The 25,324-nt window shown below is 43.2% G+C and overlaps 2 protein-coding genes across 3 annotated transcripts in view; one reads left to right on the forward strand and one right to left on the reverse strand.

Annotated features, from left to right (window-relative positions):
* Positions 1–25,324, reverse strand: part of LOC128516134 (histone H3-like) — a 575,451-nt gene that overhangs the window by 378,049 nt on the left and 172,078 nt on the right. The window contains exon 4 of the mRNA XM_053490442.1: positions 11,351–11,376. Coding sequence (XP_053346417.1) covers positions 11,351–11,376 — 26 coding nt within the window. The remainder of the gene's footprint in view (positions 1–11,350; positions 11,377–25,324) is intronic.
* gnb3b (guanine nucleotide binding protein (G protein), beta polypeptide 3b) lies at positions 2,369–16,587 on the forward strand. 2 transcript variants are annotated; one of them, XM_053490432.1, is made up of 9 exons: positions 2,369–2,466; positions 3,934–4,112; positions 4,247–4,392; positions 5,039–5,102; positions 13,609–13,765; positions 13,876–13,942; positions 14,129–14,330; positions 15,425–15,641; positions 15,757–16,587. In XM_053490432.1, exons 2-9 carry the CDS (start codon positions 4,056–4,058, stop codon positions 15,861–15,863), a joined length of 1,017 nt encoding a protein of 338 aa, XP_053346407.1. In that variant the 5' UTR covers positions 2,369–2,466; positions 3,934–4,055; the 3' UTR covers positions 15,864–16,587. The 2 variants fall into 2 exon arrangements, with proteins under 2 accessions (XP_053346407.1, XP_053346408.1); XM_053490433.1 differs by having other exon boundaries at positions 4,014–4,112.

A 25,324-nucleotide genomic window follows, 5' to 3' on the forward strand; every position in this document is an offset into this window, starting at 1 on the left:
CAATCAAGCATGCAAAAACTGAAGGGGTGTGAATATGCCCCCAGCAGTACTGCATGGTGTGAAGTACTGTATACAATCTGACATAGCACTAAGTGATAAATAATTGATCATTTAATTAAAATTATCCTGAACCTGGAAACAACTTTTTTAAATAGTGACTTCCTCTAACAGTGACTTCACTAGTTAGCAAATATGAGTTGATGTCGTACTAAACTCAGCATACAATGGTCCTGGCATCTGATTTAATGTGAAGTCCTGTTTTGTGCCAGTCGATTTATTATTAATAAATATATGAAGTTAAAGAGTCACTTTATTAAAATCCTTACTATTGACACATTTATGTAGACCAGTTCTGATACATTTAGATTAAGATGTATATCATAATACACAATGAAGAATGAAACTAAACCAGTGGCAGTAAGAAGATTTCTGCATACTGATAACCTTACTGATACAGTATGCACAAGGCTACAGTACCCATTTAGTGGATCCCAGTAAAACTTCAGGAAATGGCTCATGGCTGAGCTAGATGTCTGGCAAATAACCAGTTTTCATATGGAGTGAACCATGACCAGCTTTTGTACAGGGTAGCAACTGGTGTTTTCCAGATCACATCATCTTGGGTTTGAACTCATTAGAAGATAAAAAGCAGTTCTTTGCCATATAGGACATGTTCATCTGTAATAAATATTTTGTCCTATACTTTACATAGTCTCTCTACCTAGGCCCTTTGTGGCTTTATAGCTTGCTTGGTTCTTGGTGGTATTAAAAGGGCCAGTCCAATCCAAAGCCACCATTGCACAGTTGAAACTCTTGTGGGATTATTATTTTTTTTATTATTATTTCATCAGGAGTCAACAGGAATGTGTCATGCTATTGTTTCATTGTCTGGACAAATCTTTCAGCAAGACCATTAATGAAACATAAGTGGGCAGTAAGGTATCTGTGTGATCTGTCATGGCTTTTCTGTTGGAATTTATTATTTTATTCTTTTTACTTTAATTTCATGCAGGCTTATGCCAAGTTCATGTATAAACTATGTATAAACGTGGATCAGTCATAACATTAAAAACAATAACATTACAATTATTTAGATTTTAGGTTCTAACTGGGGAGTTAGAAGGCCAGGTGGAGGCCTTGGGCTCCTTGTATACTGGGTTGCATGGTTGGCTGTGGGTCACTAGTGCCTTTCTATCATGGCTTTGACCTTTTCAATGATTTGTGCTGCATTGGCTTTTCTGTGGGATTGGACTGGATGGGCTGGCCTTAGGTCCTCACAGGCATGGGTGCCCATGATCATATCAACAGTTTACTTGCAAGAAAGCTCCACATGGCATGACTTAATTACAGTTTTGCAGGAAAGCAGGGCATTATATATTTGTTAATAATTTATTGTTTTAATTTAAGTGTCCAATTCCTAAGCTAAGAAACCTATGAAAATGCATAAGATGCTATTTGGTTGCTTCACCATTGGCACAGGGAGTGTGGTGTCACTTTTAAAACTGTACAAAAACACCATATAGGAATCTAGGTTAAAGTTATTACCTCACCTTGTATTCGACATTACCCAGAGTTTTGTCTCTGCAAGTCCAATAATGTCCAAGAGAACACCTTTTGCATGTAAAGTTCACACCCATGACTGCACTGGTTCTCCCAGGCCAAGCTTATTAAATGTTATTCTGCACAAGGTGTATGAATACTACTGTGATTTTCTCTATTTCCTACCTACCTATCTCTGACTCAGTGTCAGTGGTGACGCATCCTTGGATTCACCTGCTCTAATTCCTTAATAGGATTGCTGAGTCCCCAGAAATCCCACAAGATCCTGATTAAGTAAGATCAACCCATTAGGTCCAGCAAAATAATGCAGCCAAATAACGATGTCACGCCTATTCAGACCATACCTAACAATGCCTCACCATTATACCTGCTACTGGTCTCATATAGTTCAGTGATTCTGTGTGATATGATACTTCATTCCTCTCTCATTTAACCTTTATTGATAATCTCACAGATTTTACAAAATTAAAAAAATAAAGCTAAATCTCAAATCCCGTACCATGAGCAGGTCTCCAGTTGTTAGAAACGTTTCAACTCACCCTCAGTGATTCTATCTGGCCCTTTTTTCTTTCACACTGACTTCTAACATTACCTTATCTTCTCGCCTTGTCCTGCTCTCTATTACCCCTCCTCTACCAATGCACTTCCTTTTGCTCTTCTTCTCTCTTCATCTCTATCTATAAGCTTATCCCTTCATCCCTGATCTCCTTCATCCGATCCAATCCTCATCTGTTTCTCTCTACAGGAAAGGAGACGAAAAGAGTGTGTTTTTCACAGGCTGGTTGCCACCAGTGTCTACATGATGCACAGTGTTTGAGAGAGCTCTGAGGATCAAGGTGTGATGAAAAGTGGGAATTTGGGTTAGGGAAAGAAATACTGATTCTTGTGGAGTAACAGAAAATACAGGTGAGTTATTGAGTTTTTAGTGGTTGAATGAGTAGAAACAAGCTTCCATCATTCTGCAGTAGATTATTGTGAATATACTTGTCTTCCATTTTCTTGCCTTTGTTTAAAACTGAAAAATAATTTGTGTTGTTTTAATATTTGAGACTGACTTACATGAGCTTTATCACCTGACACGTCTATTTGCTAATTATGTAGACATCTGAACATTAGCAATTTAAATCTGGGTTAGTACATTGAAATATTTTTTGGCTTTAGATAAGTTTTGTTCATATTTTAATTTTTGCTAAATGTTGTCGCTTTGCGATACTATACAGTAGTTGGTCAGTTAATCACAGCAGGTAATAATACATACATAATAAATATTATATCCTTTATTATACGTTATAAGGATGACTGAAAATTAGATGGGGGGTTGTGATATCATGCTTACATCCATGTAATATCTGTAGAGATTTAATGAATGAATTGCATCTATTAACCATTAATTTAATTTTAATTCAGTTCTATTTATATAGCACTTTTAACAATCATCATTGGCGCAAAGCAGATTTACAAAGTTAAAAGAATTATTTAAGTTTCTATGGAATGTGTGTGTGTATGAATCAAAATGGTCAGATAGTCCCTGATAAACAAGCCGAGGGCGACTCTAATAGCAATAGTTACCCTCGTACCGCACCACTCATCTGCTCTCTTTCCGCGGTCAGGAGCAGTCAGTAATGTGATGACAGAAGATTTGATTTTCCCCTCTGTTCCTTTGGTCTCTCAGGCATTTAACACTCAACACTCTTTACTCCTTTATTGATCTGTATAAAGCTGACTGGTTGCGTTGCACAAATTCATTAATAACATCATTGAATGTCAGCACATCACCGAAAAACAACAAGGACATTTAAAAAACATGGTGTCAGAGTCTGGAAATATTGTCTTGAAATATTACTCTACAGCATGTTAAGAACTGATTTGTTTGTTTGATTTATAAACAATTTTATTGTGCATTTTAAAAACCTTTTAAAGTTCAGTATTATTATTAAATATAATTTATGTATTGGAATCATCTAAGAATATTAAAGATATTAACAAATAAACACACACACACACACACACACACACTACTTGTCAACAACATCAATTTAGAGCTTTGCATTTGATCATATTTCAATCCAGAGTTATTTCTAAATTAGATTAAAATCTATTAAATATTATCCAGATTCTCATCAACGGTAAAAATGTCCTCTTTGTTAATTACAGATGAATTCAGTCAAAATTATATTTGTGCTAATATGTCAACATTAACAGCTAAAATCACCTTAGGCACTAAAGGTCACTCCTTGCCACACATAACATAGAAATCCCTGTCTGTGTGATAATGTAATTTCCCAGCCTTGTTGGTTTAGCATATGAGGTTTCACACCTGTACATAAAAAGCAGGAAGATATCATGATTAATCTGTGTGTTTTCATATCTCAGGACTGTCGCGTCTGTCTGCCTCACTGACAGTTTGTTATAAAGCGCTGTTCTAAACTGTTCTCCATCGCACCATTGGCCAGGTCGCCTTGTTCTGCCAGTCATCACAGCTGCCAACTAGAGCTATGGGTGAAATGGAGAAGATGAAAAAGGAGGTGGAAACCTTAAAGACACAAATTGAGGTCCAGCTCTGTGAATCAAAATGTAGCATTAATTACTAATACTGTTATTACACACATCCACACATCCACACACATGCACTAAACAGCAAGCATTTAATAAATTATAAGTAACTGATTTATCTCTCATGCATTAGACAGCACGCAAAGCTGCTCATGACACAGATTTGGTTGCTGCTGCATCTGGAGTGACTCTTACACCCACCATACAGCTGAAGACCAGGAAGACACTGAAAGGCCACTTGGCCAAAATCTATGCGCTGCACTGGGCCACAGATAGCAGGTGAGTGTCATCTGTCTAAAGAACGAGCCATTGCAATATGACATCATGGCAGCAGTATCTGTGCAGTGATAATCTGCTTGATCATTCAATAATCCATTACCAGAAATTACTTTTAATTAGTTTTTTTTACATACGCTAGATGGGATATGAGGTATGCTGTTTGCAATATATGATATAGGCTGCAGCATGACACTCGTTTCAGTTTGTGAAATAAAGTAAATAAAAGTCTTTAACCAGTTTAGTGTGACACAGACAGCATGTGTATGTTCTGCATGTGATTGTGATTGTCCCCTACAGCTAAACCCTAATCTTCCTAGCCTAGTGAGGATTTTCTTTACAGCAGTCTCGTGGTCACATCTTGTGGTCGTCTTGAATCCACTTTAACGCTTAGATAGATCACTTATCAGACCATCGCCTGAAATAGCGACAGACTTAATTGAATTTGTTAAAATATTTCTATTAATTTATTCATCATTTCTAGACAATCATAGTGAAGTTTTATGGCCTGAGTATCAATGGAGGCATTATTATGGATCTATATTAAGTGGCATTGTTTCAGAAGTAAATAATGTGAAATCGTGCTAAAAATATGATAAATGCATTTCCTCATCCTTCTCCACATTTTTCATTTACCCCTTTGTGTCAGGCTAATGGTCAGTGCCTCACAGGATGGAAAACTCCTTATTTGGGATACTCACTCAGGAAACAAGGTAAGACTGATACAAAGATAAGTCTATGGCATTGGTTATGATTTGGGATTAGCTGAAATGAGTTACAAAATTGCACAGGAAGTATATATTAGTGCAATAGTCTTTGTATTTACTGTATTACACACTTTATATTTCATCTATAAGATTTTTTCCAGGTCAAAAATATTACTTATTTAAGTAATCAAGGATCTTGTGCTTACCTAGCTCTATAAATAATATGTAAATAATTATCTCATGTTAAGTATGGTAATAGCTAAGTGCCTAGCCTCAGGCATTTGTCTTTACTCTTTCGGACTATATTTAATAACACAACTCTGAAATATAGTAAAAAACTCCTGACAGCTAACTGGTATGTAGAAGTGAAAGGAAGGGATTTTACTATGACTTAAAGGCTACAGGGAGCTAATACAAACACAGTACTATTCATACTTGAAAAAGCATATTTGAAAATAGGTACTTTTGTACTTTTACTCAAGCAGAAATGTAAATGGAAGACTTCTACTTTTACTTTAAGATGCAAGTACTTTTCCCAATGCTCCTAGCATACAGCACATCTCGGGTTACTTTGCTGTAACCCTGTTTCCTGAAAAAGCGGGAACGAGATACTGCGTGAAAACGCTATGGGAACATCTTTTTGTGTTGCTGGTTGTAAAGCATGTGTATATCAAACACCACAAATTTTTGGCTTATATAACCTCGGTCAGGTGACATCATCTAATAATGAAGTGCACCTGCAGGTTATAAATAGGAGTAAACCAGAAACATTCCTCAGATCAATTTTGTCTGAAAGGACGTCCAGTCACGCAAACAGTGCGGAATTGGAGCGCAGCATCTCGTTCCCGCTTTTTCAGGGAACAGGGTTACAGCAAAGTAAACAGAGACGTTCCCTTTCAAAAGCTACACTCGATGTTGCGTGAAAACGCTATGGGAATGAGAATACCAACGCCGCTGCACTGCAAGTGTCTGGACCCCCAGGGTTGTGTTGCGTGTGCGCACAATAGCCAAGGAGGTCTCAGACCTAGCTCTAGGAGGCTGACTCGAGGACCTGTGAGCCTGGAGTAGCATGAACATCCAAACTATAAAATCCAACAAATGTGTGGGGAAAAGACCAAACTGCCGCACCACACACTTGCTGCAAGGGGACTCCTCTTGCCAGCGCAATAGATGAGGCAATCTGCCTGGTCAAATGAGCCCTAATTCCTAGAGGCGAAGTGTGGCCACCAGCCTTGTAGGCTAGGGCAATTGCATCACTCACCCAATGTGACAGGGTTTGTCTAGTGGCGGCCACCCCCCCGGTTGCGGCCCCCGTAGCATATGTAAAGCTGCTCTGACTTACGCCGCTGGCTAGTGCGGTGGACATAAATCTGAAGAGCACGTATTGGACACAGTAAGTGAAGTCTTTCCTGCTCCGGAGCTGTAAAAGGTGGAGGACAGAATGCTTCGAGAACCACTGGGTGCATGGCTGAGAATGGAACTTTCGAAAGATAGTTCGAGTGAGGATGCAGAATAGCTTTGACTAGCCCAGGGGCAAAGTCTAGGCAGGATGGGGGGACTGACAAAGCCTGCAGATCTTCAGTGGCAATAAGAAGTGTGGCAATAAGAAAAACCATCTTGAGAGTCAGAAGCCTGGCGGGCGCTGACTCTAGTGGATCGAAAGGGGTGTCGATCAGACCTTTGAGCACAATAGCTAAATCCCAAGAAGGGACTGTTGCTCTGGTGGGTGGGCTTAAACGTTTAGCTCCACGTATAAAACGGGCAACTAAAGGGTGCTTTCCCACAGAAACCCCATCGGTCAGGACATAACAAGCCGAAATAGTGGCTACGTATGTTCTAAGAGTATGAGGGCATAAGCCAGAGGACAACTTTTCTTGTAGAAACTCCAGCACTGAAACAATTCGGCAGTGGACTGGATCTACTTGTTTTGCCATGCACCAACTTTCAAATGGAAGTCTAGCATCTCTTAATTGGTCCCCCTCAGGGGCCAGACGTGAAGGTTCCGGAGCTCAGGCCAGGGATGAAATACTGTATTGTCCCCTGCGTCTGAGACAGAAGATCCATCCTTACTGGAATCGGCCATGGCGAGCCGGCGAGGAGATATTAGATCCGAGAACCACACTCTGGTCGGCCAACGGGGTGCTATAAGTAAGAGGCGCGGACCCTGTTGACGGACCCTCGCCAGGACTCCCGGGAGCAGAGCTATCTGGGGAAATGCGTAAGGCGTAATCTGTGCCCGTATGGGCCATAGCGTCCAGACCCAGGGGAGCTGAAGGAGTCAGACAGTAGTAAAGGGGACATTGTGCTGTTTCTTGCGAGGCAAAGAGGTCCATGCTACATGAGATCTCTCCGAGTTTTGACTGACTACTTTGGGGTGGAGTTTCCAATCCCCGTGTGTCACAGCTTGTCTGTACAGCAAATCTGCTCCCACATTCATATGCCCCGGATTGTAAATTGCCCTGACTTCTGTTGTTAGCATCTTGCGACGACAAGACGGACCTAGAGTGGGACCCAGAGTCAGAAACCGGGGTCTGAACCACATAGAAAGGGTACAAAGCTCCTGGTGCATAACCCTTATTTGCCTCTGGGGATTGGCCCTCGAGTGAGATCCCCTGGCTCTTAGCCACAACTGAAATGCTCTCAGGCCCAAAGGTATCACCGTGGGACCTAAGGATCTCTGAAAGTGATGAACAGTCACTTTCTGGTCTAGCTTGATTTCCTTCAGAGTGTTGAGAATGGATTCGACATGAGCAGGAGACAGCTGTGCCCGCATTGCGATCGAGTCCCATGTGACACCCAAATATGTTGTCCTCTGAACAGAAAAGAGCACGCTTTTCATGGCATTGAGTCTTAATACTAAGGAATAGAGATAAGCTAGGACGACATCCCGATGTCGAAGCGCTAGCTCCTGAGACTGAGCCAGAATCAGCCAGTCGTCTATGTAATTCAAAATACGGATGCCCTGGAGCCAGAACTGCATCTATGCATTTTGTGCATGTGTGGGTTGAGAGACCTAGACCATATGGAAGGACCAGATACTGGTAAGCTTCGCCCCCGGAAAGCGAACCTCAGGAACTTCCTGTAGTGGCAATATTTTTTATGTGAAAATATGCGTCCTTCAGATCGATTGTCACAAACCAATCCCTTGGTTGGATTTGAGAAACAATCAACTTGACAGTCAACATTTTAAACCTGTCTTATTTGGATAGCAGTTCAGCCCGCGAAGCTCTAAAATTGGACGGGTGTTAGATGTTCGACATCCTAAAACATGGCAGGAAAAGACCAAAGAACTAACAGTTCTTGGAGACCGGTGTTGCCCGAAACACCAGTGGTGGCAGAGCATGAACACTGACCTCCTGGGGGTGCCAGGGAGAACACTTTATCCTTGAAAGGAATTCTACGTGCGCCTCCCTGGGGGGAGCCACCCCCATGGTCCTGGGCAAAAGTCCGACTCCTTTGAGGCGGATTTCGACGCGTGGTGCGCCGCACCCCAGTCTTTTGAGGAGGTGCCCGGCTCATAACACTCTCCTTCTGTGCTTCATGCCTCGCGAGAGTCAGACCTGGTCGGGACTGAGTGGCCGACAGTCCCGACTTTTGAGCACAGCGGGGCAAGAATTTCCAGAAGGCTTGTTCATACAATTTCGCCTCCTCGAAACCTAGTGGTGACGAAGTTAACGGCGTTGCCAAACAGGGCGGAAGGTGAGATGGGGGCATAAAGGAGGAACGCATGATCCTTATCCTTGATGCCCATGATATTTAGCCTCAGGTGCCTCTCCGAGAAAAAACATCGCAGCCATAAAACGGCCAATAGCATGGGCCGTCTGCTTTGTTGCACGAAGAGAAAGTTCTGTAGCTCAGTGTAGTTCCAGGAACGCCCTATCATGAAGATCCCTGCCGGTGTTCAAGTTTTTCAGCAGGTCAGCCTGGTGAGCCTGCAAAAACCGCCATGGTGTGCAGTGAACCACCAGCCTGATCCGCTGCCTGAAAGCTTTTCCCCACCAGGGAAGATGTCAGTCTACGTGGCTTGGTGGGGAGTGTGTGCTTTTTCAGGGAGGATGATGTCCTAGGAGAGAGATAGCCCTTCTATCTGGGATATCATTATTAACCCCATGCCTTCGCATCGATATTTGAATAAATCGAAGTTGATGGCACGAAGAACACAGGATAAATAAGGCTTATTCCAAAATAAGGTCGCCAAAAAGGAAGAGAAAGAGAGAGAGCATCTGAGGTTCCTCCCCCTGGCCACTCAACACTCTTCTCTTTAAAGAAGGCGAGTCGCGCGCGAAGCACTTTAATCGGGAGGAGGTCACAGTGCTCACACTCTCCGTCCAGGTTATTGTATGAGTGTATGAAGGAGATAGATCGGTCTCACCGGTAATGATGGTAAACACCCGGGAGGCCGATGACGTAGGGTGAGATCCGTAACAAAGCAGACCAGTCGGTGAATTTCCTGGATGTGATGGAAAACCCGCAAGAAACAGTCCCCGTTCGTGTCTTTACAACCTCCAATAATCCAAACATGAAAACAGCGCGCCGTAACTCTTAAGCTCCCTCCTCGAGTGCTTTGCCGGGCTGGCTTTTATTTCTGGATCATGTGACCACAAGCATCACCACCTTCCCGACTGGCAACGTAGTTTTGCGAGAAAAGGAGCGGGAACCAATACACATTAAATACATACATAGGCACAATAAAACCATTCGGGCATAATTAATAAAGTGCTGCAGCGTTCTTTACTTTTTAGCCGACTTACTCACATCCTATAAATTTGCCCCTTATGTGGCTGCACTACCTCCCCCCCCCCCCCCCAGCTTCCGGCGTATGAGGAGAGGTCCGTCTTAACACTACATTACATTGAAAGTTATTGTGGGTAGCCCCATGTTAGTGTCATTTATTGGCCCTTTTAAAGTTTTTAATTACTACTGGACCCCTCCACTTGGGCGCTAGCTAAGCAGGAAAACTTTGATGTGCAGAGGAAAACGGAAACATCGTATGGCCAAACCAGTTCGCCTGGTAGCAAAAGCGCTTTGTACCACCGGAAAATGCTGGAGCTGGCTTGTTTGGCTTGCTGACATCTTTGCTGTTGTGTGTCTTCCTCCACTGAGTCTCGTGGGTCTTAACAGGAAACAGTTGCTGCTTGGTCAGTGATGGGTGGACAGTCAATGCAAAGCTTCTGGAAGGGCGGAGCTACAGGCAAAGCGGGACTCCAGTAGCCTCTGGTCCTCATTTAGCTGTTGATGAGCATCTGGCAGACTTTACAGGTTTTGATGAACTGCCATACGTCCTTTCATACAGAGGGCCACCAGACGTCTTATGCCCGTCCGATGGATGGGTATGATAGTGGCATATAGTGCTTGCGGGATCACCACTTGGAGCTTTTCCCCTTGCTTCACCGTAGCTCTTCTATATAGCGCCCCCTGGTGTTGTACAAAGGAGCTCTTCTGGCTTGGTGTTGTCCCAGGGTACTCTCCCGCAGCCCATTGAGCTAGTCGGCTGTCGTACTGCTGGGCTTGTGCTATCTCCCCCAGGTCACAGGGCAGGTCAGAGGAAAACGTGGGAAGTTGTGGAGGCTCCAGCTTTGGCGGCTGTGCATAGTATAAGTGATAGGCTGCTGAAATGGGCTCCTCGCCCAAAATTCCAGCCTGGGTGAGGTCGAAAATCGCTGAGTGTCTTCCTCCACCTCCTTCATGCTGTGCGGAGCCTTCAGCTTCTGCCCGCCCTCCTATCTTCTATGCCGCCCCTTTTCATGTTCGATCCTCCCTTCACCTTCTGCTCCTCTGCGCTCCCTTTGGGTCTGAAACACTCGGCCATCCTGGGGTATCTGTTGCGAAGCAAGCCGTCTCTCCACTCTTCCATCGCATTGTTCGCAGTTTTTATGGAGTCTCCAAAGCGTGGAAACTCCCCGCGGATTGGTGGCAGTGGAGGACGTAGCCATCAGTTCTGATGATGAATGCAGCTTGAATGGGTGAGCAGATGCGTCTGGGGGAACCTCACAGGTGATCTGGCTTCCCGGAAGAGGTACCTTTCTCTGGGGTGCCGTGACTGGAGTGCTAGGCGTGAGCTGTGCAGAATGGGGTTATGGTGTAGGGGAGCAGGCCGGTGGTCGGCAAAGAGTCAGACAGCCAGTGAGATGTATCTTTTTCAGCTGCTTTTCCCACATTGCGTCTTTCAGCGTGCTGTAACTCTTAACTCCCTCCTCGAGTGCTTTGCCGGGCTGGCTTTTATTTCCGGGTCATATGACCACGTGCGTCACCACCTTCCCGTGCTGACCGGCAATGTAGTCTCACGAAACCAATACATTAAATACGTACATAGGCACAATAAAACCATTCGGGCATAATTAATAAAGTGCTGCAGCTTTCTTTACTTTTTAGCCGACTTACTCACACCCTATAAATTTGTCCCTTATGTGGCTGCGCTACAAAGGAACATCTCGCTTGAAGCTCAGCCATATCAGTGAGTAAAAGACTTTCTTAGGTTTGCTGGTTTACACACACACGCAAACACAAACCAGTCCTGAAGACAAAAAGTTCTGAGGAATGTTTCCGGTTCACTCCTATTTATAACCTGCAGGTGCACTTCATCCGATGATGTCACCTGACCAAGGTTATATAAGCCAAAAATTTTGCGTGTTTGATACACACATGCTTCACAACCGGCAACACAAAAAGGTGTTCCCATAGCGTTTTCACGCAGCATCGAGTGTAGCTTTTGAAAGGGAACTTCATAGCCTGTTAGTATAGTAGGTGGAGCTTACCAGTCCATAAACAATGATTAGACAATGATTGGTCCTACAGCAGTCAATCATGCAGAAACCTGGCTTTAAAAGCCTTTACTTAACATTTACACCAAAACATGTGGTTTTAGCGACTTTGACAATGGCATGATTGCTGTTGCCAGACGGACCAGAAGATTTCAGAAAGTGAAAAGCATTAGCTTGAAATGCCTCATTGAGGAAAGACATTAGAGAAGAATAGTCAGACTGGTTTGACTATTGGTGTAAATGAGAGGGACCCAGGAGGATCGGTGAGGCTACAGGGAGCAGAGGTAAAGAAGGTGCAGGATTTTAAGTACTTAGGGTCAACAGTCCAGAGCAACGGAGAGTGTTCAAAGGAGGTGAAGAGGCGGGTACAGGCAGGTTGGAATGGGTGGAAAAAAGTGTCAGGTGTGTTGTGCGATAAAAGAGTATCAACGAGAATGAAAGGAAAGGTGTACAGGACAGTGGTGAAACCAGCGATGCTCTACGGCTTAAAGACAGTGGCGCTGAAGAAAAGACAGGAGGCAGAGTTGGAGCTGAAGATGTTGAGGTTCTCTTTGGGAGTGACAAGGATGGATAGGATTAAGAATGAGTTTATCAGAGGGACAACCCACGTTAGATGTTTTGGAGATAAAGTCAGAGAGGCCAGATTGAGGTGGTTTGGACATGTTCAGAGGAGAGATTGTGAATATATTGGTAGAAGGATGCTGAGGTTGGAACTGCAAGGCAGGAGGTTTAGAGGAAGACCAAAGAGGAGATTTATGGATGCATTGAGAGAGGACATGAAGTTAGTTGGTGTGAGAGAAGAGGATGCAGAGGATAGGGTTAGATGGAGGCAAATGATTCGATGTGGCGACCCCTGAAAGGGAACAGCCGAAAGACAAAGAAGAAAGAAGAAGAAGTCAGACTGGTTTGAGCTGGCAGGAAGACTACGGTCATCACTCTTTACACCTGGGGTGAACAGAAAATCTCATCTTATCTCAGAAGGCACAAAATGACAAATATGGGGCAGCTGGGCCACAACACTAGTAGACCCCCAACAGTTTACCACCCACATTTACTCACATATTACTTTTGACTCCTTACTGCAGATGTTGCCAGGTTAGATGTTTGGGAACTCCCTCACTTCATACAATCTGAAGACATGAATTATGAAGCATAAATCTCAAATACAGCTTTATGACAAAAGTTGTCCCACTTTTGTTGTCTTATTCAGAATCAGGTTTATAGCCAAGTAGGTTTTCAGATACAAGGAATGTGCCATGGCAAACTGATGTATAGTCTGATGTTTAGAACAGTATTTGTTCTAACTACTCAGCATTCAGCATCAGCAGTATACGAATCACCTGCCTGATCATTTGTCACCATCTGCACCTGTTCCTTACTGGTTCGTGCTTCAAATTAGATGTTTTCATGAGAATGTAGATGGTTTTATGCTTGAATGATCACATAGGTCACTGTGTGGCTTAACAAACCAAAAACGTCCCTTGAAAACTGCTCATGTACAGGGCCTGGACTAATAATGGAAGCCTGGAGAGCTATTCCTCAAGACTATTTTAAAAATGCAAGAATGTCTGCAGATTTCAAAGAAAAAAAAAATTGATGGAGTAGTCAAGCCTTGTAAATACATTTTTAAAATCAGTGTTGGGTTAACAGTCAGATTGAGTGTATACACTGTGTAAGTGCATTACAATTTATTAGTTTTCTAACATTAACTGAAAGAAACATGAATAACCTGTTCATTTGATCCATACTAGATCAATGCGGTTCCTCTGAAGTCCTCGTGGGTGATGACCTGCGGATATTCCCCGTCTGGAAACCTTGTGGCCAGTGGCGGTCTAGACAACATGTGCACCATTTACAACCTGAAGACACCTGTGGTTAAGATAGTAAAAGAATTAGATGCCCACACAGGTATTGTGAATGATTATTCTCCATAAACTTTTTTTCTTTTTTATTGGCAACACATTTAACAGTATTATGGATTGTACAGTATATCACTGGCTGGATATTGCTTTACACAGGTTACCTCTCTTGTGCTCGCTTCCTTAATGACGATGAGATCCTCACTTCCTCTGGTGACACCACCTGGTAAATAATGTTACTGCACTTAAATTATAGCCTAGTTAGCAAGATTTCTTAACAATCCCACAAATCTCACTTATTTAATTAAATTATTGTGTGCATTAGTCTCAAGGTTTCCCTAGGTTTAATATAGTGTTTGTGATAAATCTTTTATCCTTCCTGCTGTTCTAAACATCCAATGTTCTCTTCTAGTGCATTGTGGGATATAGAGTCTGGCAAGCAGAAGATAGTTTATCTTAACCATGTGGGAGATTGCATGTGCCTGGCTCTGTCTCCTGATATGAACACATTCATTTCCGGGGCCTGTGACTCGCTGGCCAAACTGTGGGACATTAGGGATGGAAAATGCAAACAGACATTCCAGGGTCACACCAGTGATGTCAACGCTATTGCTGTGAGTGCTGGTTACATGTAGGACAATTTTCCATGTGTTTTATCAGTAGAACTAAACTTTAAAACATACTGCATAGTTCAATCCTGAAATATTTTAGGATCCCAGACACTTTCTATTTATATGCTATTAAACCCTTATATGCATGCATACATTATCCAGAGAGAATGTTCGTTCTTTGTACATGCACTTACTGTGTGGTTGAGGGGGGCCTGAGCTCAGGTGACAACGAAGGGCACACCACTCACTCAATTTTTCTATACTACATTATCCTGTACACAGGGTCGCGGGGGGCCTACCAGCCCATAAAGGTGCCAACTTTCATGCTAAAGGCTGAGAAAGTTGGTGAGTGGTAAAGACAGAAAAGTGGTGCTTGGAGTAGTGCTGTAGAGGAAACCCACCAAGCATTGGGAGAACATGCAAACTACATGCACACAGACCAGGAATTCACCCTGGAGGTGCAAGGCGACAGTATAACCACTAAGCCACCATGCTGTGCGCTACAAGCAATTTCGAAACTGCATTCAGTGCATACCGTGACTGTGGGAGGAAACTGGAGTACTTGCAGGAAAGCAGGTATATATTTAAAATCAGGCACAGTTTCCACCTCACTGAAGGTTTTAAATAGCACAGTGGGAGCACTGTAGTGGTCGAGTATGCCACAAGAAGATAATTTAAACTCGTAACTGATAAATTAATGTTACCCAGAGGTCCTACCGCGATCGTAAAATGGGCATAAATACAGTGGTCAACATTGGCCTCCACAGTCACTACTTGAACTTCAGACATGCCTAGATGGAACTAATAAATTGAGTTTTTATGAAGTAAGATTTGAGGTCCCAGGCTTTGACATTGATAAATAACTGATTAAAAAGCTTGACTGTTAACATGGCATTTCTTTACTGGATCGATAGTTGGAAGAACAGCAAATAATAATTATAAAAGAGGAGATCAGAAACATTCACACACTCATAGTGAGGGGGCTGGTAACAGAGAATAACAGAGACATTCTATACAACTATGGGAAAAACTACTGATAGAATCAAAGCCGAGCTGTAATGAGTACCATTTTGATTTCTGCTCTCTCTCTACTCTAGTTCTTGAATAATGGAAATGCTTTCGTGACTGGTTCAGACGACTGCACCCTCAAGATGTTCGACATCCGCTCTGATCAGGAAGTGCTAACATATGAGGATGGCCAAATGAACAGCGCTGTGACATCACTTGCGCTCTCCATGTCAGGCCGCCTTTTATTTGCTGGATATGACAACTTTAACTGCAACATCTGGGACACGCTAAAGGCTGAGAAAGTTGGTGAGTGGTAAAGACAGAAAAGTGGTGCTTGGAGTAGTGCTGTAGTGGTAGTATGAAAAGGTGGAGATATACAGATGTTTGTGTTTAACATTTTTCTTTTAATGCTTTTTTCCAGGAGTGCTGGCTGGGCATGATAACAGAGTGAGTTGCACCGGAGTTCCACAAGATGGCATTTGTGTGTGCACTGGCTCATGGGACAGCTTTCTGAAGGTCTGGAACTGATCTGGTCCAACAGACCCCAAAAAAGAGAAATGAAATGAAAAGAAAGAAATGAAAAAAAGAGAGGATAGATATAAACAGGAAGAAGTAGAAAGTCTAAGAAAAAAGCAACTGATGAAAAAGATAATGGCATCTGTCAGACAGTAAAGTCACCAAACCCTTTCTGTCCCTTTCTCTCTTTTTCTTCACCTACAAGTCCTGGGAAATTAACAAGTAATAGAAACGTCCTATCAAATTCCATAAATCATAGCGTATTAACACAAGAGGAGTATTATCACTTAATGAGCAAGATATAAAATAGTACAGGTTAAGTTTATATGGGACAACAATAAATGTTAAATATATACATTAAGATTTTATTGTACATGATAAAACTAAGTTATTATCTTCTTATTATTCTTTGGAATGTGAATCAGTGACTAAGGATGAGAACAGAATATTAACACATAGACTTGAGTACAGCATTTGTTTAAATAGAAGTTTCTGTGTATATAATTATATTACAAAAGAAAACTTGCAGAGTTTTGTCCCACAGTGAATCTTAAGAGAGATCCAGGTTGTCCGGGCCTTTTGTTTTTATTTAGGTACTTTACCCTCCAGATGCGACACCTGTGTTTGTTGTATAACTAAATGTTTCTGTTACATACAGTAATCACCTTTATCCAGTTTCACACCTACACAATGATGTAGTTTTCTTACAAGATCTTTAAAAAAAAAAATTAACGGCTGTTGGAAAACTTTCTAATAAATTTAAAATTCTGCATTAAACAATGTTCCACTGTGTCATACTGTCCTCACAGTGCTGTCCTCACAGTTTATTCATTAAGAATAATTAATTACAAATCAAACATCAAACAGCCATTGTTGTAAAGAATGTTTAAAAATGTGTTTCAAATCAATACAGTGGGGCAAAAAAGGTATACCTCAACTATGAGAGACAAAATAAGAAAAAAAAATCCAATTACATTGTAAAAATTACAATTATAGGATTTTAAATACATTTATTTTCAAATTATGGTGGTCAACACCAAAATTTCATCTCAATACTTTGTTATATACACTTTGTTGGCAATGACGGAGGTCAAACGTTTTCTGTAAGTCTTCACAAGGTCTTCACACACTGTTGCTGGTATTTTGGCCCGTTCCTCCATGCAGATCTTCTCTAGAGCAGTGATGTTTTGGGGCTGTTGCTGGGCAACAGGGACTTTCAACTCCCCCTAAAGATTTCCTATGGGGTTGAGATCTGGAGACTGGCTAGGCCACTCCAGGACCTTAAAATGCGTCTTACGAAGTCACTCCTTCATTGCCCGGGCGGTGTGTTTGGGATCATTGTCATGCTGAAAGACCCAGCCACGTTTCATCTTCAATGTCCTGCTGATGGAAGGAGGTTTTCACTCAAAAGCTCACGATACATGGCACCATTCATTTATTCCTTTACACGGATAAGTCGTCCTGGTCCCTTTGCAGAAAAACAGCCCCAAAGCATGATGTTTTCACCCCCATGCTTCACAGTAGGTATGGTGTTCTTTGAATGCAACTCAGCATTCTTTCTCCTCCAAACACAAAGTTCTATTTTGGTTTTATCGGACCATATGACATTTTTCCAATCCTCTTTTGGATCATCCAAATGCTCTCTAGCAAACTTCAGATGGGCCTGGACATGTACTGGCTTAATCAGGGGACACGTCTGGCACTGCAGGATTTGAGTCCCTGGCGGCGCAGTGTGTTACTGATGGTAGCCTTTGGTACTTTGGTCCCAGCTCTCTACAGGTCATTCACATAGTGGAGTTTGGAGTGTCACTGAGGTGGACAGGTGTTTTTTTTATACTGATAACAGATGCTATTAATACAGGTAACGAGTGGAGGACAGTTGAGCCTCTTAAAGAAGTTGTTACAGGTCTGTGAGAGACAGAAATCTTGCTTGTTTGTTACTGACCAAATACTTATTTTCCACCATAATTTGCAAATAAATTCTCTAAAAATCCTACAACGTGATTTTCTGTTTTTTTTTTTCTTTACTTATTTTGTCTCTCGCATAGTTGAGGTATACCTATGATGAAAATTACTGGCATCTCTTATTTTTTTTAAGTGGGAGAAATTGCACAATTGGCAGCTGACTAAATACTTTTTCGCAACCAGACACCAGAAACAAAAAAAAAAGAAAGACAGTGATTCAGCAAAAACTAACTCTTGTTTTACGATGATAGGCGTCCATTATGCTGCATTACTGCCACCTATCGGTCTCTATACTACCTCTGTTCAGTTTTGCACAAATCCTGTATATATCACCAATTCATAGCTGGGTCTCCTTTCGTAGTCCAAATAGCTCTAGTGTCAATGGCAACGTGAAATGTGCAATATCAGTAATATATATAGTTTGTATATGACCACCAGCGTTGCTGTTGACCTACAGGATGCTGGTGGAAACTGGTCTACTGTTGGTCGAAGAAGGAGAGGAGGAGGTTGGAACTGCCAGGCAGAAAGTCTAGAGGAAGACCAAAAAGGAGATTTATATTTGCAGTGAGAGAGCATATAAAGTTAGTTTGTGTGACAGAAAAGAATGCAGAGGATAGGGTTAGATGGAGGCAGATGGTTCGTTGTGGTGACCCCTGAACTGAGACAGCCGAAAGACAAAGAAGAAGAAGATAAATATATATAAATTTTTCACACTCCGGGTATATTAAAAACTTCTGTTGGCTGGCATTGTCTTATGCTTTCCTTTAAAGGGTACTGGCTTCCCAGTCACTGCTGTACTTGCACTGCTGCTTGGACAACTGCTCGTGACCTTAAAATAAAAGACTATGAATAGAAAATAAATATGAAAAGGAAAACAGAAGGTGAATTTGACTAAGAAAGAATAAAATAAAATATAAAATTAAAAATAAAATAACACTATACAGTACAAAATATACAATATAAGAAACATATATGTGTAAGGGTTAACCCTCTAGAGGGCGCCAAAGCGCCCAAAGACTGATTTAGGTTGTTGTGTTTTTTGTTACGTTATAGTTCATCGAAGGGAATCTACAGGTCCCAGACTGCACCTCGGTCAGGGGAGGGAAGCACTCACCTGAGCCGAGGAATGTAATTATGTTCATTATAAATAGCCTGACTGAAAGTCAGTCAGGTGTCGAGCTTTTGTTGTGGTTAGAGATTTTGGTTGTGTTTGTAAAAATTCAAATTCAAATTCAAATTTTATTTGTCACATACACAAACATACACAGTACGAAATGTAGTGAAATGCATTATACGACTGCCATTGACCCTAAAAGAGAGTTAAATTTTACAAAGAAGAAATAAATATAAATAAAAGAAATACGATAGAAATTAAATTAAAAAATTAAATTAAACTAGGAAAAATAGAACTAAAAATAAAAATAGAAATGTGCTAGGAAAAAAAAATAGAACTAGAAATAAAAATAGAAATATGATGTACAAAATAGAAATATACTGTGCAAATTGAAATATACTGTACGGTGTGTGCAAATATGCATAGAGCAAAGTGTCTTAGTGCAGAGGTTATTAAAGTGTCTTTGTGCACTGGTCCAGGATGTAAACGTAAAACTGTAAAATGTAGTGTAGTTGTGAAGGTAGGTGTGCAAGGTTATTAAAGTGTCTTTGTGCAATGGTCCAGGATGTAACGTACGACATGTAGTGTATATATGAAGGAAGGTGAGCGTGTAATTGTCCATAGTGTTCATGGATGTAAGAAGATTGATAGATTTGACCAATTATGAAAATATTGTGTAGTTCTGCATAGTGGTGTGGTTGTGGTTGAGAGACCTTATCGCCTGCGGGAAGAAGCTCCTCCTCAGTCTCTCTGTGTTGGCCTTCAAGGAGCGGAATCGCTTCCCAGACCGCAACAGAGTAAACAGTCCGTTATTGGGGTGGCTGAGGTCCTTCACGATCTTCCTGGCCTTGGTCAAGCACCGCTTGCTGTAAATCGATTGCAGGTCAGGGAGCTCGATGCGGATGATGCGCTCAGCTGATCGCACCACCCTCTGTAGAGCTCGTCTGTCCTGCATGGTGCTGTTCCCGAACCAGGTCGTGATATTTCCCGTCAGGATGCTCTCGATGGTGCAGGAGTAGAAGTTCCTGAGCACCTTGGAGGGCAGTCTAAAGTCTCTCAAGTGTCTGAGGTGGTAGAGACGCTGTCGGGCCTTTTTTACCACGGTGTTGATGTGACAGGACCATGCCAGGTCCTGCGTGATGTGAACACCGAGGTATCTGAAGCTGTCCACTCTCTCCACTGGGCTCCTGTTGATGACGGGGGTCTGGTAGTTCCTCACCTGCCTCGTACTAAAGTCCACTATCAGCTCCTTTGTCTTACTGACGTTCAGGAGGAGATTGTTTCTCTGGCACCAGTTCTCCAGATTTCCAACCTCCTCCAGGTAGGCCGTCTCATCGTTGTTCGTGATCAGGCCCACCACAACAGTGTCGTCAGCAAACTTGATGATGGTGGTGGAGCTGGTAGTGGCCACGCAGTCGTGGGTGTACAGAGAGTACAGCAGGGGGCTCAGAACACAACCCTGGGGGGCTCCAGTGCTGAGAGTGAGGGAGGCTGAGACATGTCCGCCCATCCTTACTGCCTGTGGTCTGCCAGTTAGGAAGTTGGAGATCCACTGACACATAGATGAGCTGAGTCCCAGGTGCTCCAGCTTGGTGGTAAGTGTGGAGGGAATTATGGTATTAAATGCAGAACTGTAGTCGATGAAGAGCATTTTCACATAATTCCCCCTCCGAGTGTCCAGGTGAGTGAGAGATGTATGGAGGAGATGAGAGATTGCATCGTCCGTGGAACGGTTTGGACGATAAGCAAACTGTAGTGGGTCGAGTGTGTCTGGTAGTGAAGAGATGATGAAGTCTCTGACCAGGCGTTCAAAGCACTTCATCACTACTGAAGTGAGGGCTACAGGGCGATAATCATTGAGGGAAGCAGGATGAGGTTTCTTTGGGACAGGAACAATAATGGACTCTTTGAAGCATGTGGGGATCACCGACTGAGATAAAGAGATGTTAAATATCTCAGTGAACACAGGTGCTAGCTGGTCTGCGCAGGCTTTGAAAATACGGCCTGAGATGCCGTCTGGTCCTGCTGCTTTCCTGGTGTTCACTCTCTTGAAGGCTCTCCTCACGTCATGCTCGGTGATGATGAACGCGCTTCCGGTGCTGGCAGTGACTTTATGCATTAGCATCGCTAGCGTCCTTAGCTGCAGCCTCGAAGCGAGCATAGAAAGTGTTCAGCTCGTCTGCCAGAGACACGTCTGCGTTTATCATACCGGATGTTGGTGCTTTATAATCCGTTATTGTCCTTAATCCCTGCCACAGGCTCCTAGAGTCACTCTGTTGGAGTTGTGACTCTAGTTTCCTCCCGTAGCGCTGCTTCGCCTCTTTCACCGCCTTCCGGACGCTGTATGACGCAGCCTTGTACGGTTCCATGTCCCCCGACGCGAGTCCCGTGTTGTAGGCAGCGGTGCGAGATCTCAGAGCGTCGCGGATGGTTTTATCCACCCACGGCTTCTGGTTGGGAAACGTTTTAATAGTCTTTTTTTCTACGGTATCGTCCGCTAATTTCCCGATGAATCCCACAACCGCTTCCGTAAACACGCTGACGTCACCATCGGAGCTGTTTCTGAACATGTCCCAGTCTGCGTCATCGAGTGCGTCCTGTAACGCGGCCACCGATTGGTCCGTCCAGCGCGCGACCTCCCTCTGAACCGGAACTTCCTGTTTTAGCCTTTGTTTGTATTTTGGCATGAGGAAGATGGCGGCGTGGTCGGATTTACCAAACGGAGGACAAGATTGTGCCTTGTAACCGTCCTTGACTGTGGTGTAGCAATGATCCAGTGTCCTTTCGCCCCTGGTGGGGCAGGTGATGTGCTAATAAAAGTTTGGCGCTGCACGTTTGAGGTTGGCACTATTAAAGTCCCCCGCCACAATAAGTGCAGCGTCCCGGTGTTGTGTCTGGTGCTGTGTGAGTGCCTCATGCAGCTCGCATAAGGCAGTGTCCGTGTCCGCTTGTGGTGGAATATAAACGGCGCTGATTATGACCGATGTAAACTCCCGAGGAAGGTAAAAAGGACGACACATGATGGACAGTAGTTCCAGGTTTGGTGTGCAGGAGCGTGTGAGAGGAACAACGCTTGCGCTGTTGCACCAGCTGCTGTTCACCATTAAACACACGCCGCCTCCCCTTGACTTCCCCGAGTCCCGCGTCCTGTCCATGCGGTGAACCGAGAAGAACTCGGCCGGCTGGATGGCGTGGTCCGGCACCGCTGGGTTCAGCCATGTCTCGGTGAAGCAGAGGAGATTGCAGTCCCGAATGTCTCTCTGGAACTTTACCCTGGCCCTGAGGTCATCGAGCTTGTTTTCCAGCGACTGGACGTTGGCGAGCAGGATGCTAGGCAGAGGTGTGCGGTGTGCACGTGCTCTCAGCCTGTTCCTGACGCCGGCTCGTTTTCCTCGGGGCCGCCGCTTCGCGTCGCGTCCTTTGTTGTCCCTCAGGATCTCACTCGGCCAGCTCGGATCCGGAGTTAAAAACGTCGAATTGTGAGTACATTGTATACCAATAGAAACAAGAGTGTCTCTATCATAACTAATGTACCCCATGGTGGTAATTTTGCCGGTTTTAAAACGCTGTAAACTAACTTAAAGAACAAAAACAAAGAAAAGGTGGTCGGAGCAGTCGTGACGGCAGCCGACCTCACCGGCGCCATCTTGTATAAAAGTAGTAAGGTTACGAGTGCTCTAAGAAAAGAGCTTCTGTTTTGTTTCACGTTTTTTCAATAAAAAAGAATGTTTAAACCAACAGCTTGCCTCTGCAGTTATGCCACGCAAACCATGTGTGTGGATGTGCCACATAAAGTAGTAAGGTTACGAGTGCTCTAAGAAAAGAGCTTCTGTTTTGTTTCACGTTTTTTCAATAAAAAAGAATGTTTAAACCAACAGCTTGCCTCTGCAGTTATGCCACGCAAACCATGTGTGTGGATGTGCCAAATGGATCAGTACTGTATGGTGTACTGATTAAGAGACCATATCGCCTGCAGGAAGAAGCTCCTCCTCAGTCTCTCTGTATTGGTCTTCAGGGAGCAGATTTGCTTTCCTGACCTCAACAGAGAGAACAGTCCATTGTTGGGGTGGCTGAGGTCCTTCACAATCTTCCTGGCCTTGGTCCAGCACCGCTTGCTGTAGATTGAGTGCAGGTCAGGGAGATCGATGCGGATGATGCGCTCAGCTGATCGCACCCACCTCTGTAGACCTCGTCTGTCCCGCATTTTGAGACTGAGAATCCTCTCGGCAGTCCTTACCACCCTCTGCAGGTGCTTGTGGTAGACTGCAGTGATGCCCCTATCACAAAGTGAAGCAGCTGCTCAAGATCCTTTCAATGATGTAGCTGTATTATTTTATTTTTCTTATAAATTATTATAGATACCAAATTTCCTCATCTCTTCCTTGAGAAATACCGCTGCTGTTGTGCTTTCCAGGCCAGCTGGGAGTTGAGGGTCCAGACAAGGTTATTGGAATCTGATGTAGAGTCCCAGGTATTTAAAGTTTCTCACCCTTTCCACATTAAAGATGATCAATGACCGATCAGTCTACTTTCTCATGTCCACGGTCATTTCCTTGGTCTCATCCATGCTGAGCGTGATATTGTTTTCCTCACACCATGTCATCAGACTTGCCACCACACTCCTGTATGCAATTTCGTCACCACTTGTAATAAGTCCAATGATTGTGGCATTGTCTGCAAATTTCAAGATGGTGTTGTCCTTATAAGAGGCAACACAGTCACATATGAAGAGTTTGTAAAGAGTGCCAGTCTTCACTACAATACTGTTTATGTTATATTCCCAAGTCTGCCAGACACTGGCATGCCAGTGAGGAAATATAACAGCCAAGTGTGGGGTTGAGTCCAAGGTTGAACAGTTTATTAATGAGTTTGTCAGAGATGATGGTATTAAAAGCAAAGATCATTCTGAGGTTGGAGTCTTTGTTTTCTAGGTGGGACAGATCAGAGGTAGATCTGTTAGACAAGTGGGCATTCTGCAAGGGGTCCAGCATCTCAGGTACACGACTTTTAAATGTGGGCCAGAACTACTCCCTTAAATCACTTTTTGATGATTGGAGTGAAGGCAATTTAGTCAGTGACATGGGCTAGTTTTAAGAACTGGGATGATGATGATGATGGTGGTTTTGAAACAGGTAGAAACGGATAGGTTGAAGATAAATAATGTTAGTTAGTGATTAAAGTTAGTGATTTCTGTTGTAATGCTTTTGTAGTTACTAGTGATGTTTTGAATGTCTAGCCACATCCACCAAGCATCAGCAGTAGACCAGAACTTAATGGCTTTCCTTTGTCCATATTTGCTGTTTTAACTTCACCTTGTTGGCTCATCTGACTGTGTTCAGCCAGGGCTTCTGATTTGGAATTGTCCTGATTTGTATGGTGGGCACAATGTTGGCCCACCATACAATGTACCCTGTCACACATTCAGCATACTCCAGTATGTACAGTCGTAGCCAAAAGTTTTGAGAATGACACAAATATTAGTTTTCACAAAGTTTGCTGCTAAACTGCTTTTAGATCTTTGTTTCAGTTGTTTCCGTGATGTACTGAAATATAATTACAAGCACTTCATACGTTTTAAAGGCTTTTATCGACAATTACATGACATTTATGCAAAGAGTCATTATTTGCAGTGTTGACCCTTCTTTTTCAGGACCTTTGCAATTCAACTGGGCATGCTCTTAATCAACTTCTGGGCCAAATCCTGACTGATAGACCCATTCTTTCATAATCACTTCTTGGAGTTTGTCAGAATTAGTGGGTTTTTGTTTGTCCACCCACCTCTTGAGGATTGACCACAAGTTCTCAATGGGATCTAGGGAGTTTCCAGGCCATGGACCGAAAATGTCAACGTTTTGGTCCCCGAGCCACTAAGTTATCACTTTTGCCTTATGGCACGGTGCTCCATCGTGCTGGAAAATGAATTGTTCTTCACCAAACAGTTTTTGGATTGTTGGAAGAAGTTGCTGTTGGAGGGTGTTTTGTTACCATTCTTTATTAATGGCTGTGTTTTTGGGCAAAATTGTGAGTGAGCCCACTCCCTTGGATGAGAAGCAAACCCACACATGAATGGTCTCAGGATGCTTTACTACTGGCATGACATAGGATTGATGGTAGCGCTCACCTTTTCTTCTCCGGACAAGCCTTTTTCCAGATGCCCCAAACAATCGGAAAGAGGCTTCATCAGAAAATATGACTTTGCCCCAGTCCTCAGCAGTCCATTCACCATACTTTCTGCAAAAGATCGATCTGTCCCTGATGTTTTTTGTTTTGTTTTTTTTAGGAGAGAAGTGGCTTCTTTGCTGCCCTTCTTGACACCAGGCCATCTTCCAAAAGTCTTAGCCTCACTGTGCGTGCAGATGCGCTCACACCTGCCTGTTGCCATTCCTGAGCAAGC

This window comes from Clarias gariepinus, chromosome 28 (assembly GCF_024256425.1).
Source record: "Clarias gariepinus isolate MV-2021 ecotype Netherlands chromosome 28, CGAR_prim_01v2, whole genome shotgun sequence".
NCBI lineage: Eukaryota > Metazoa > Chordata > Actinopteri > Siluriformes > Clariidae > Clarias > Clarias gariepinus.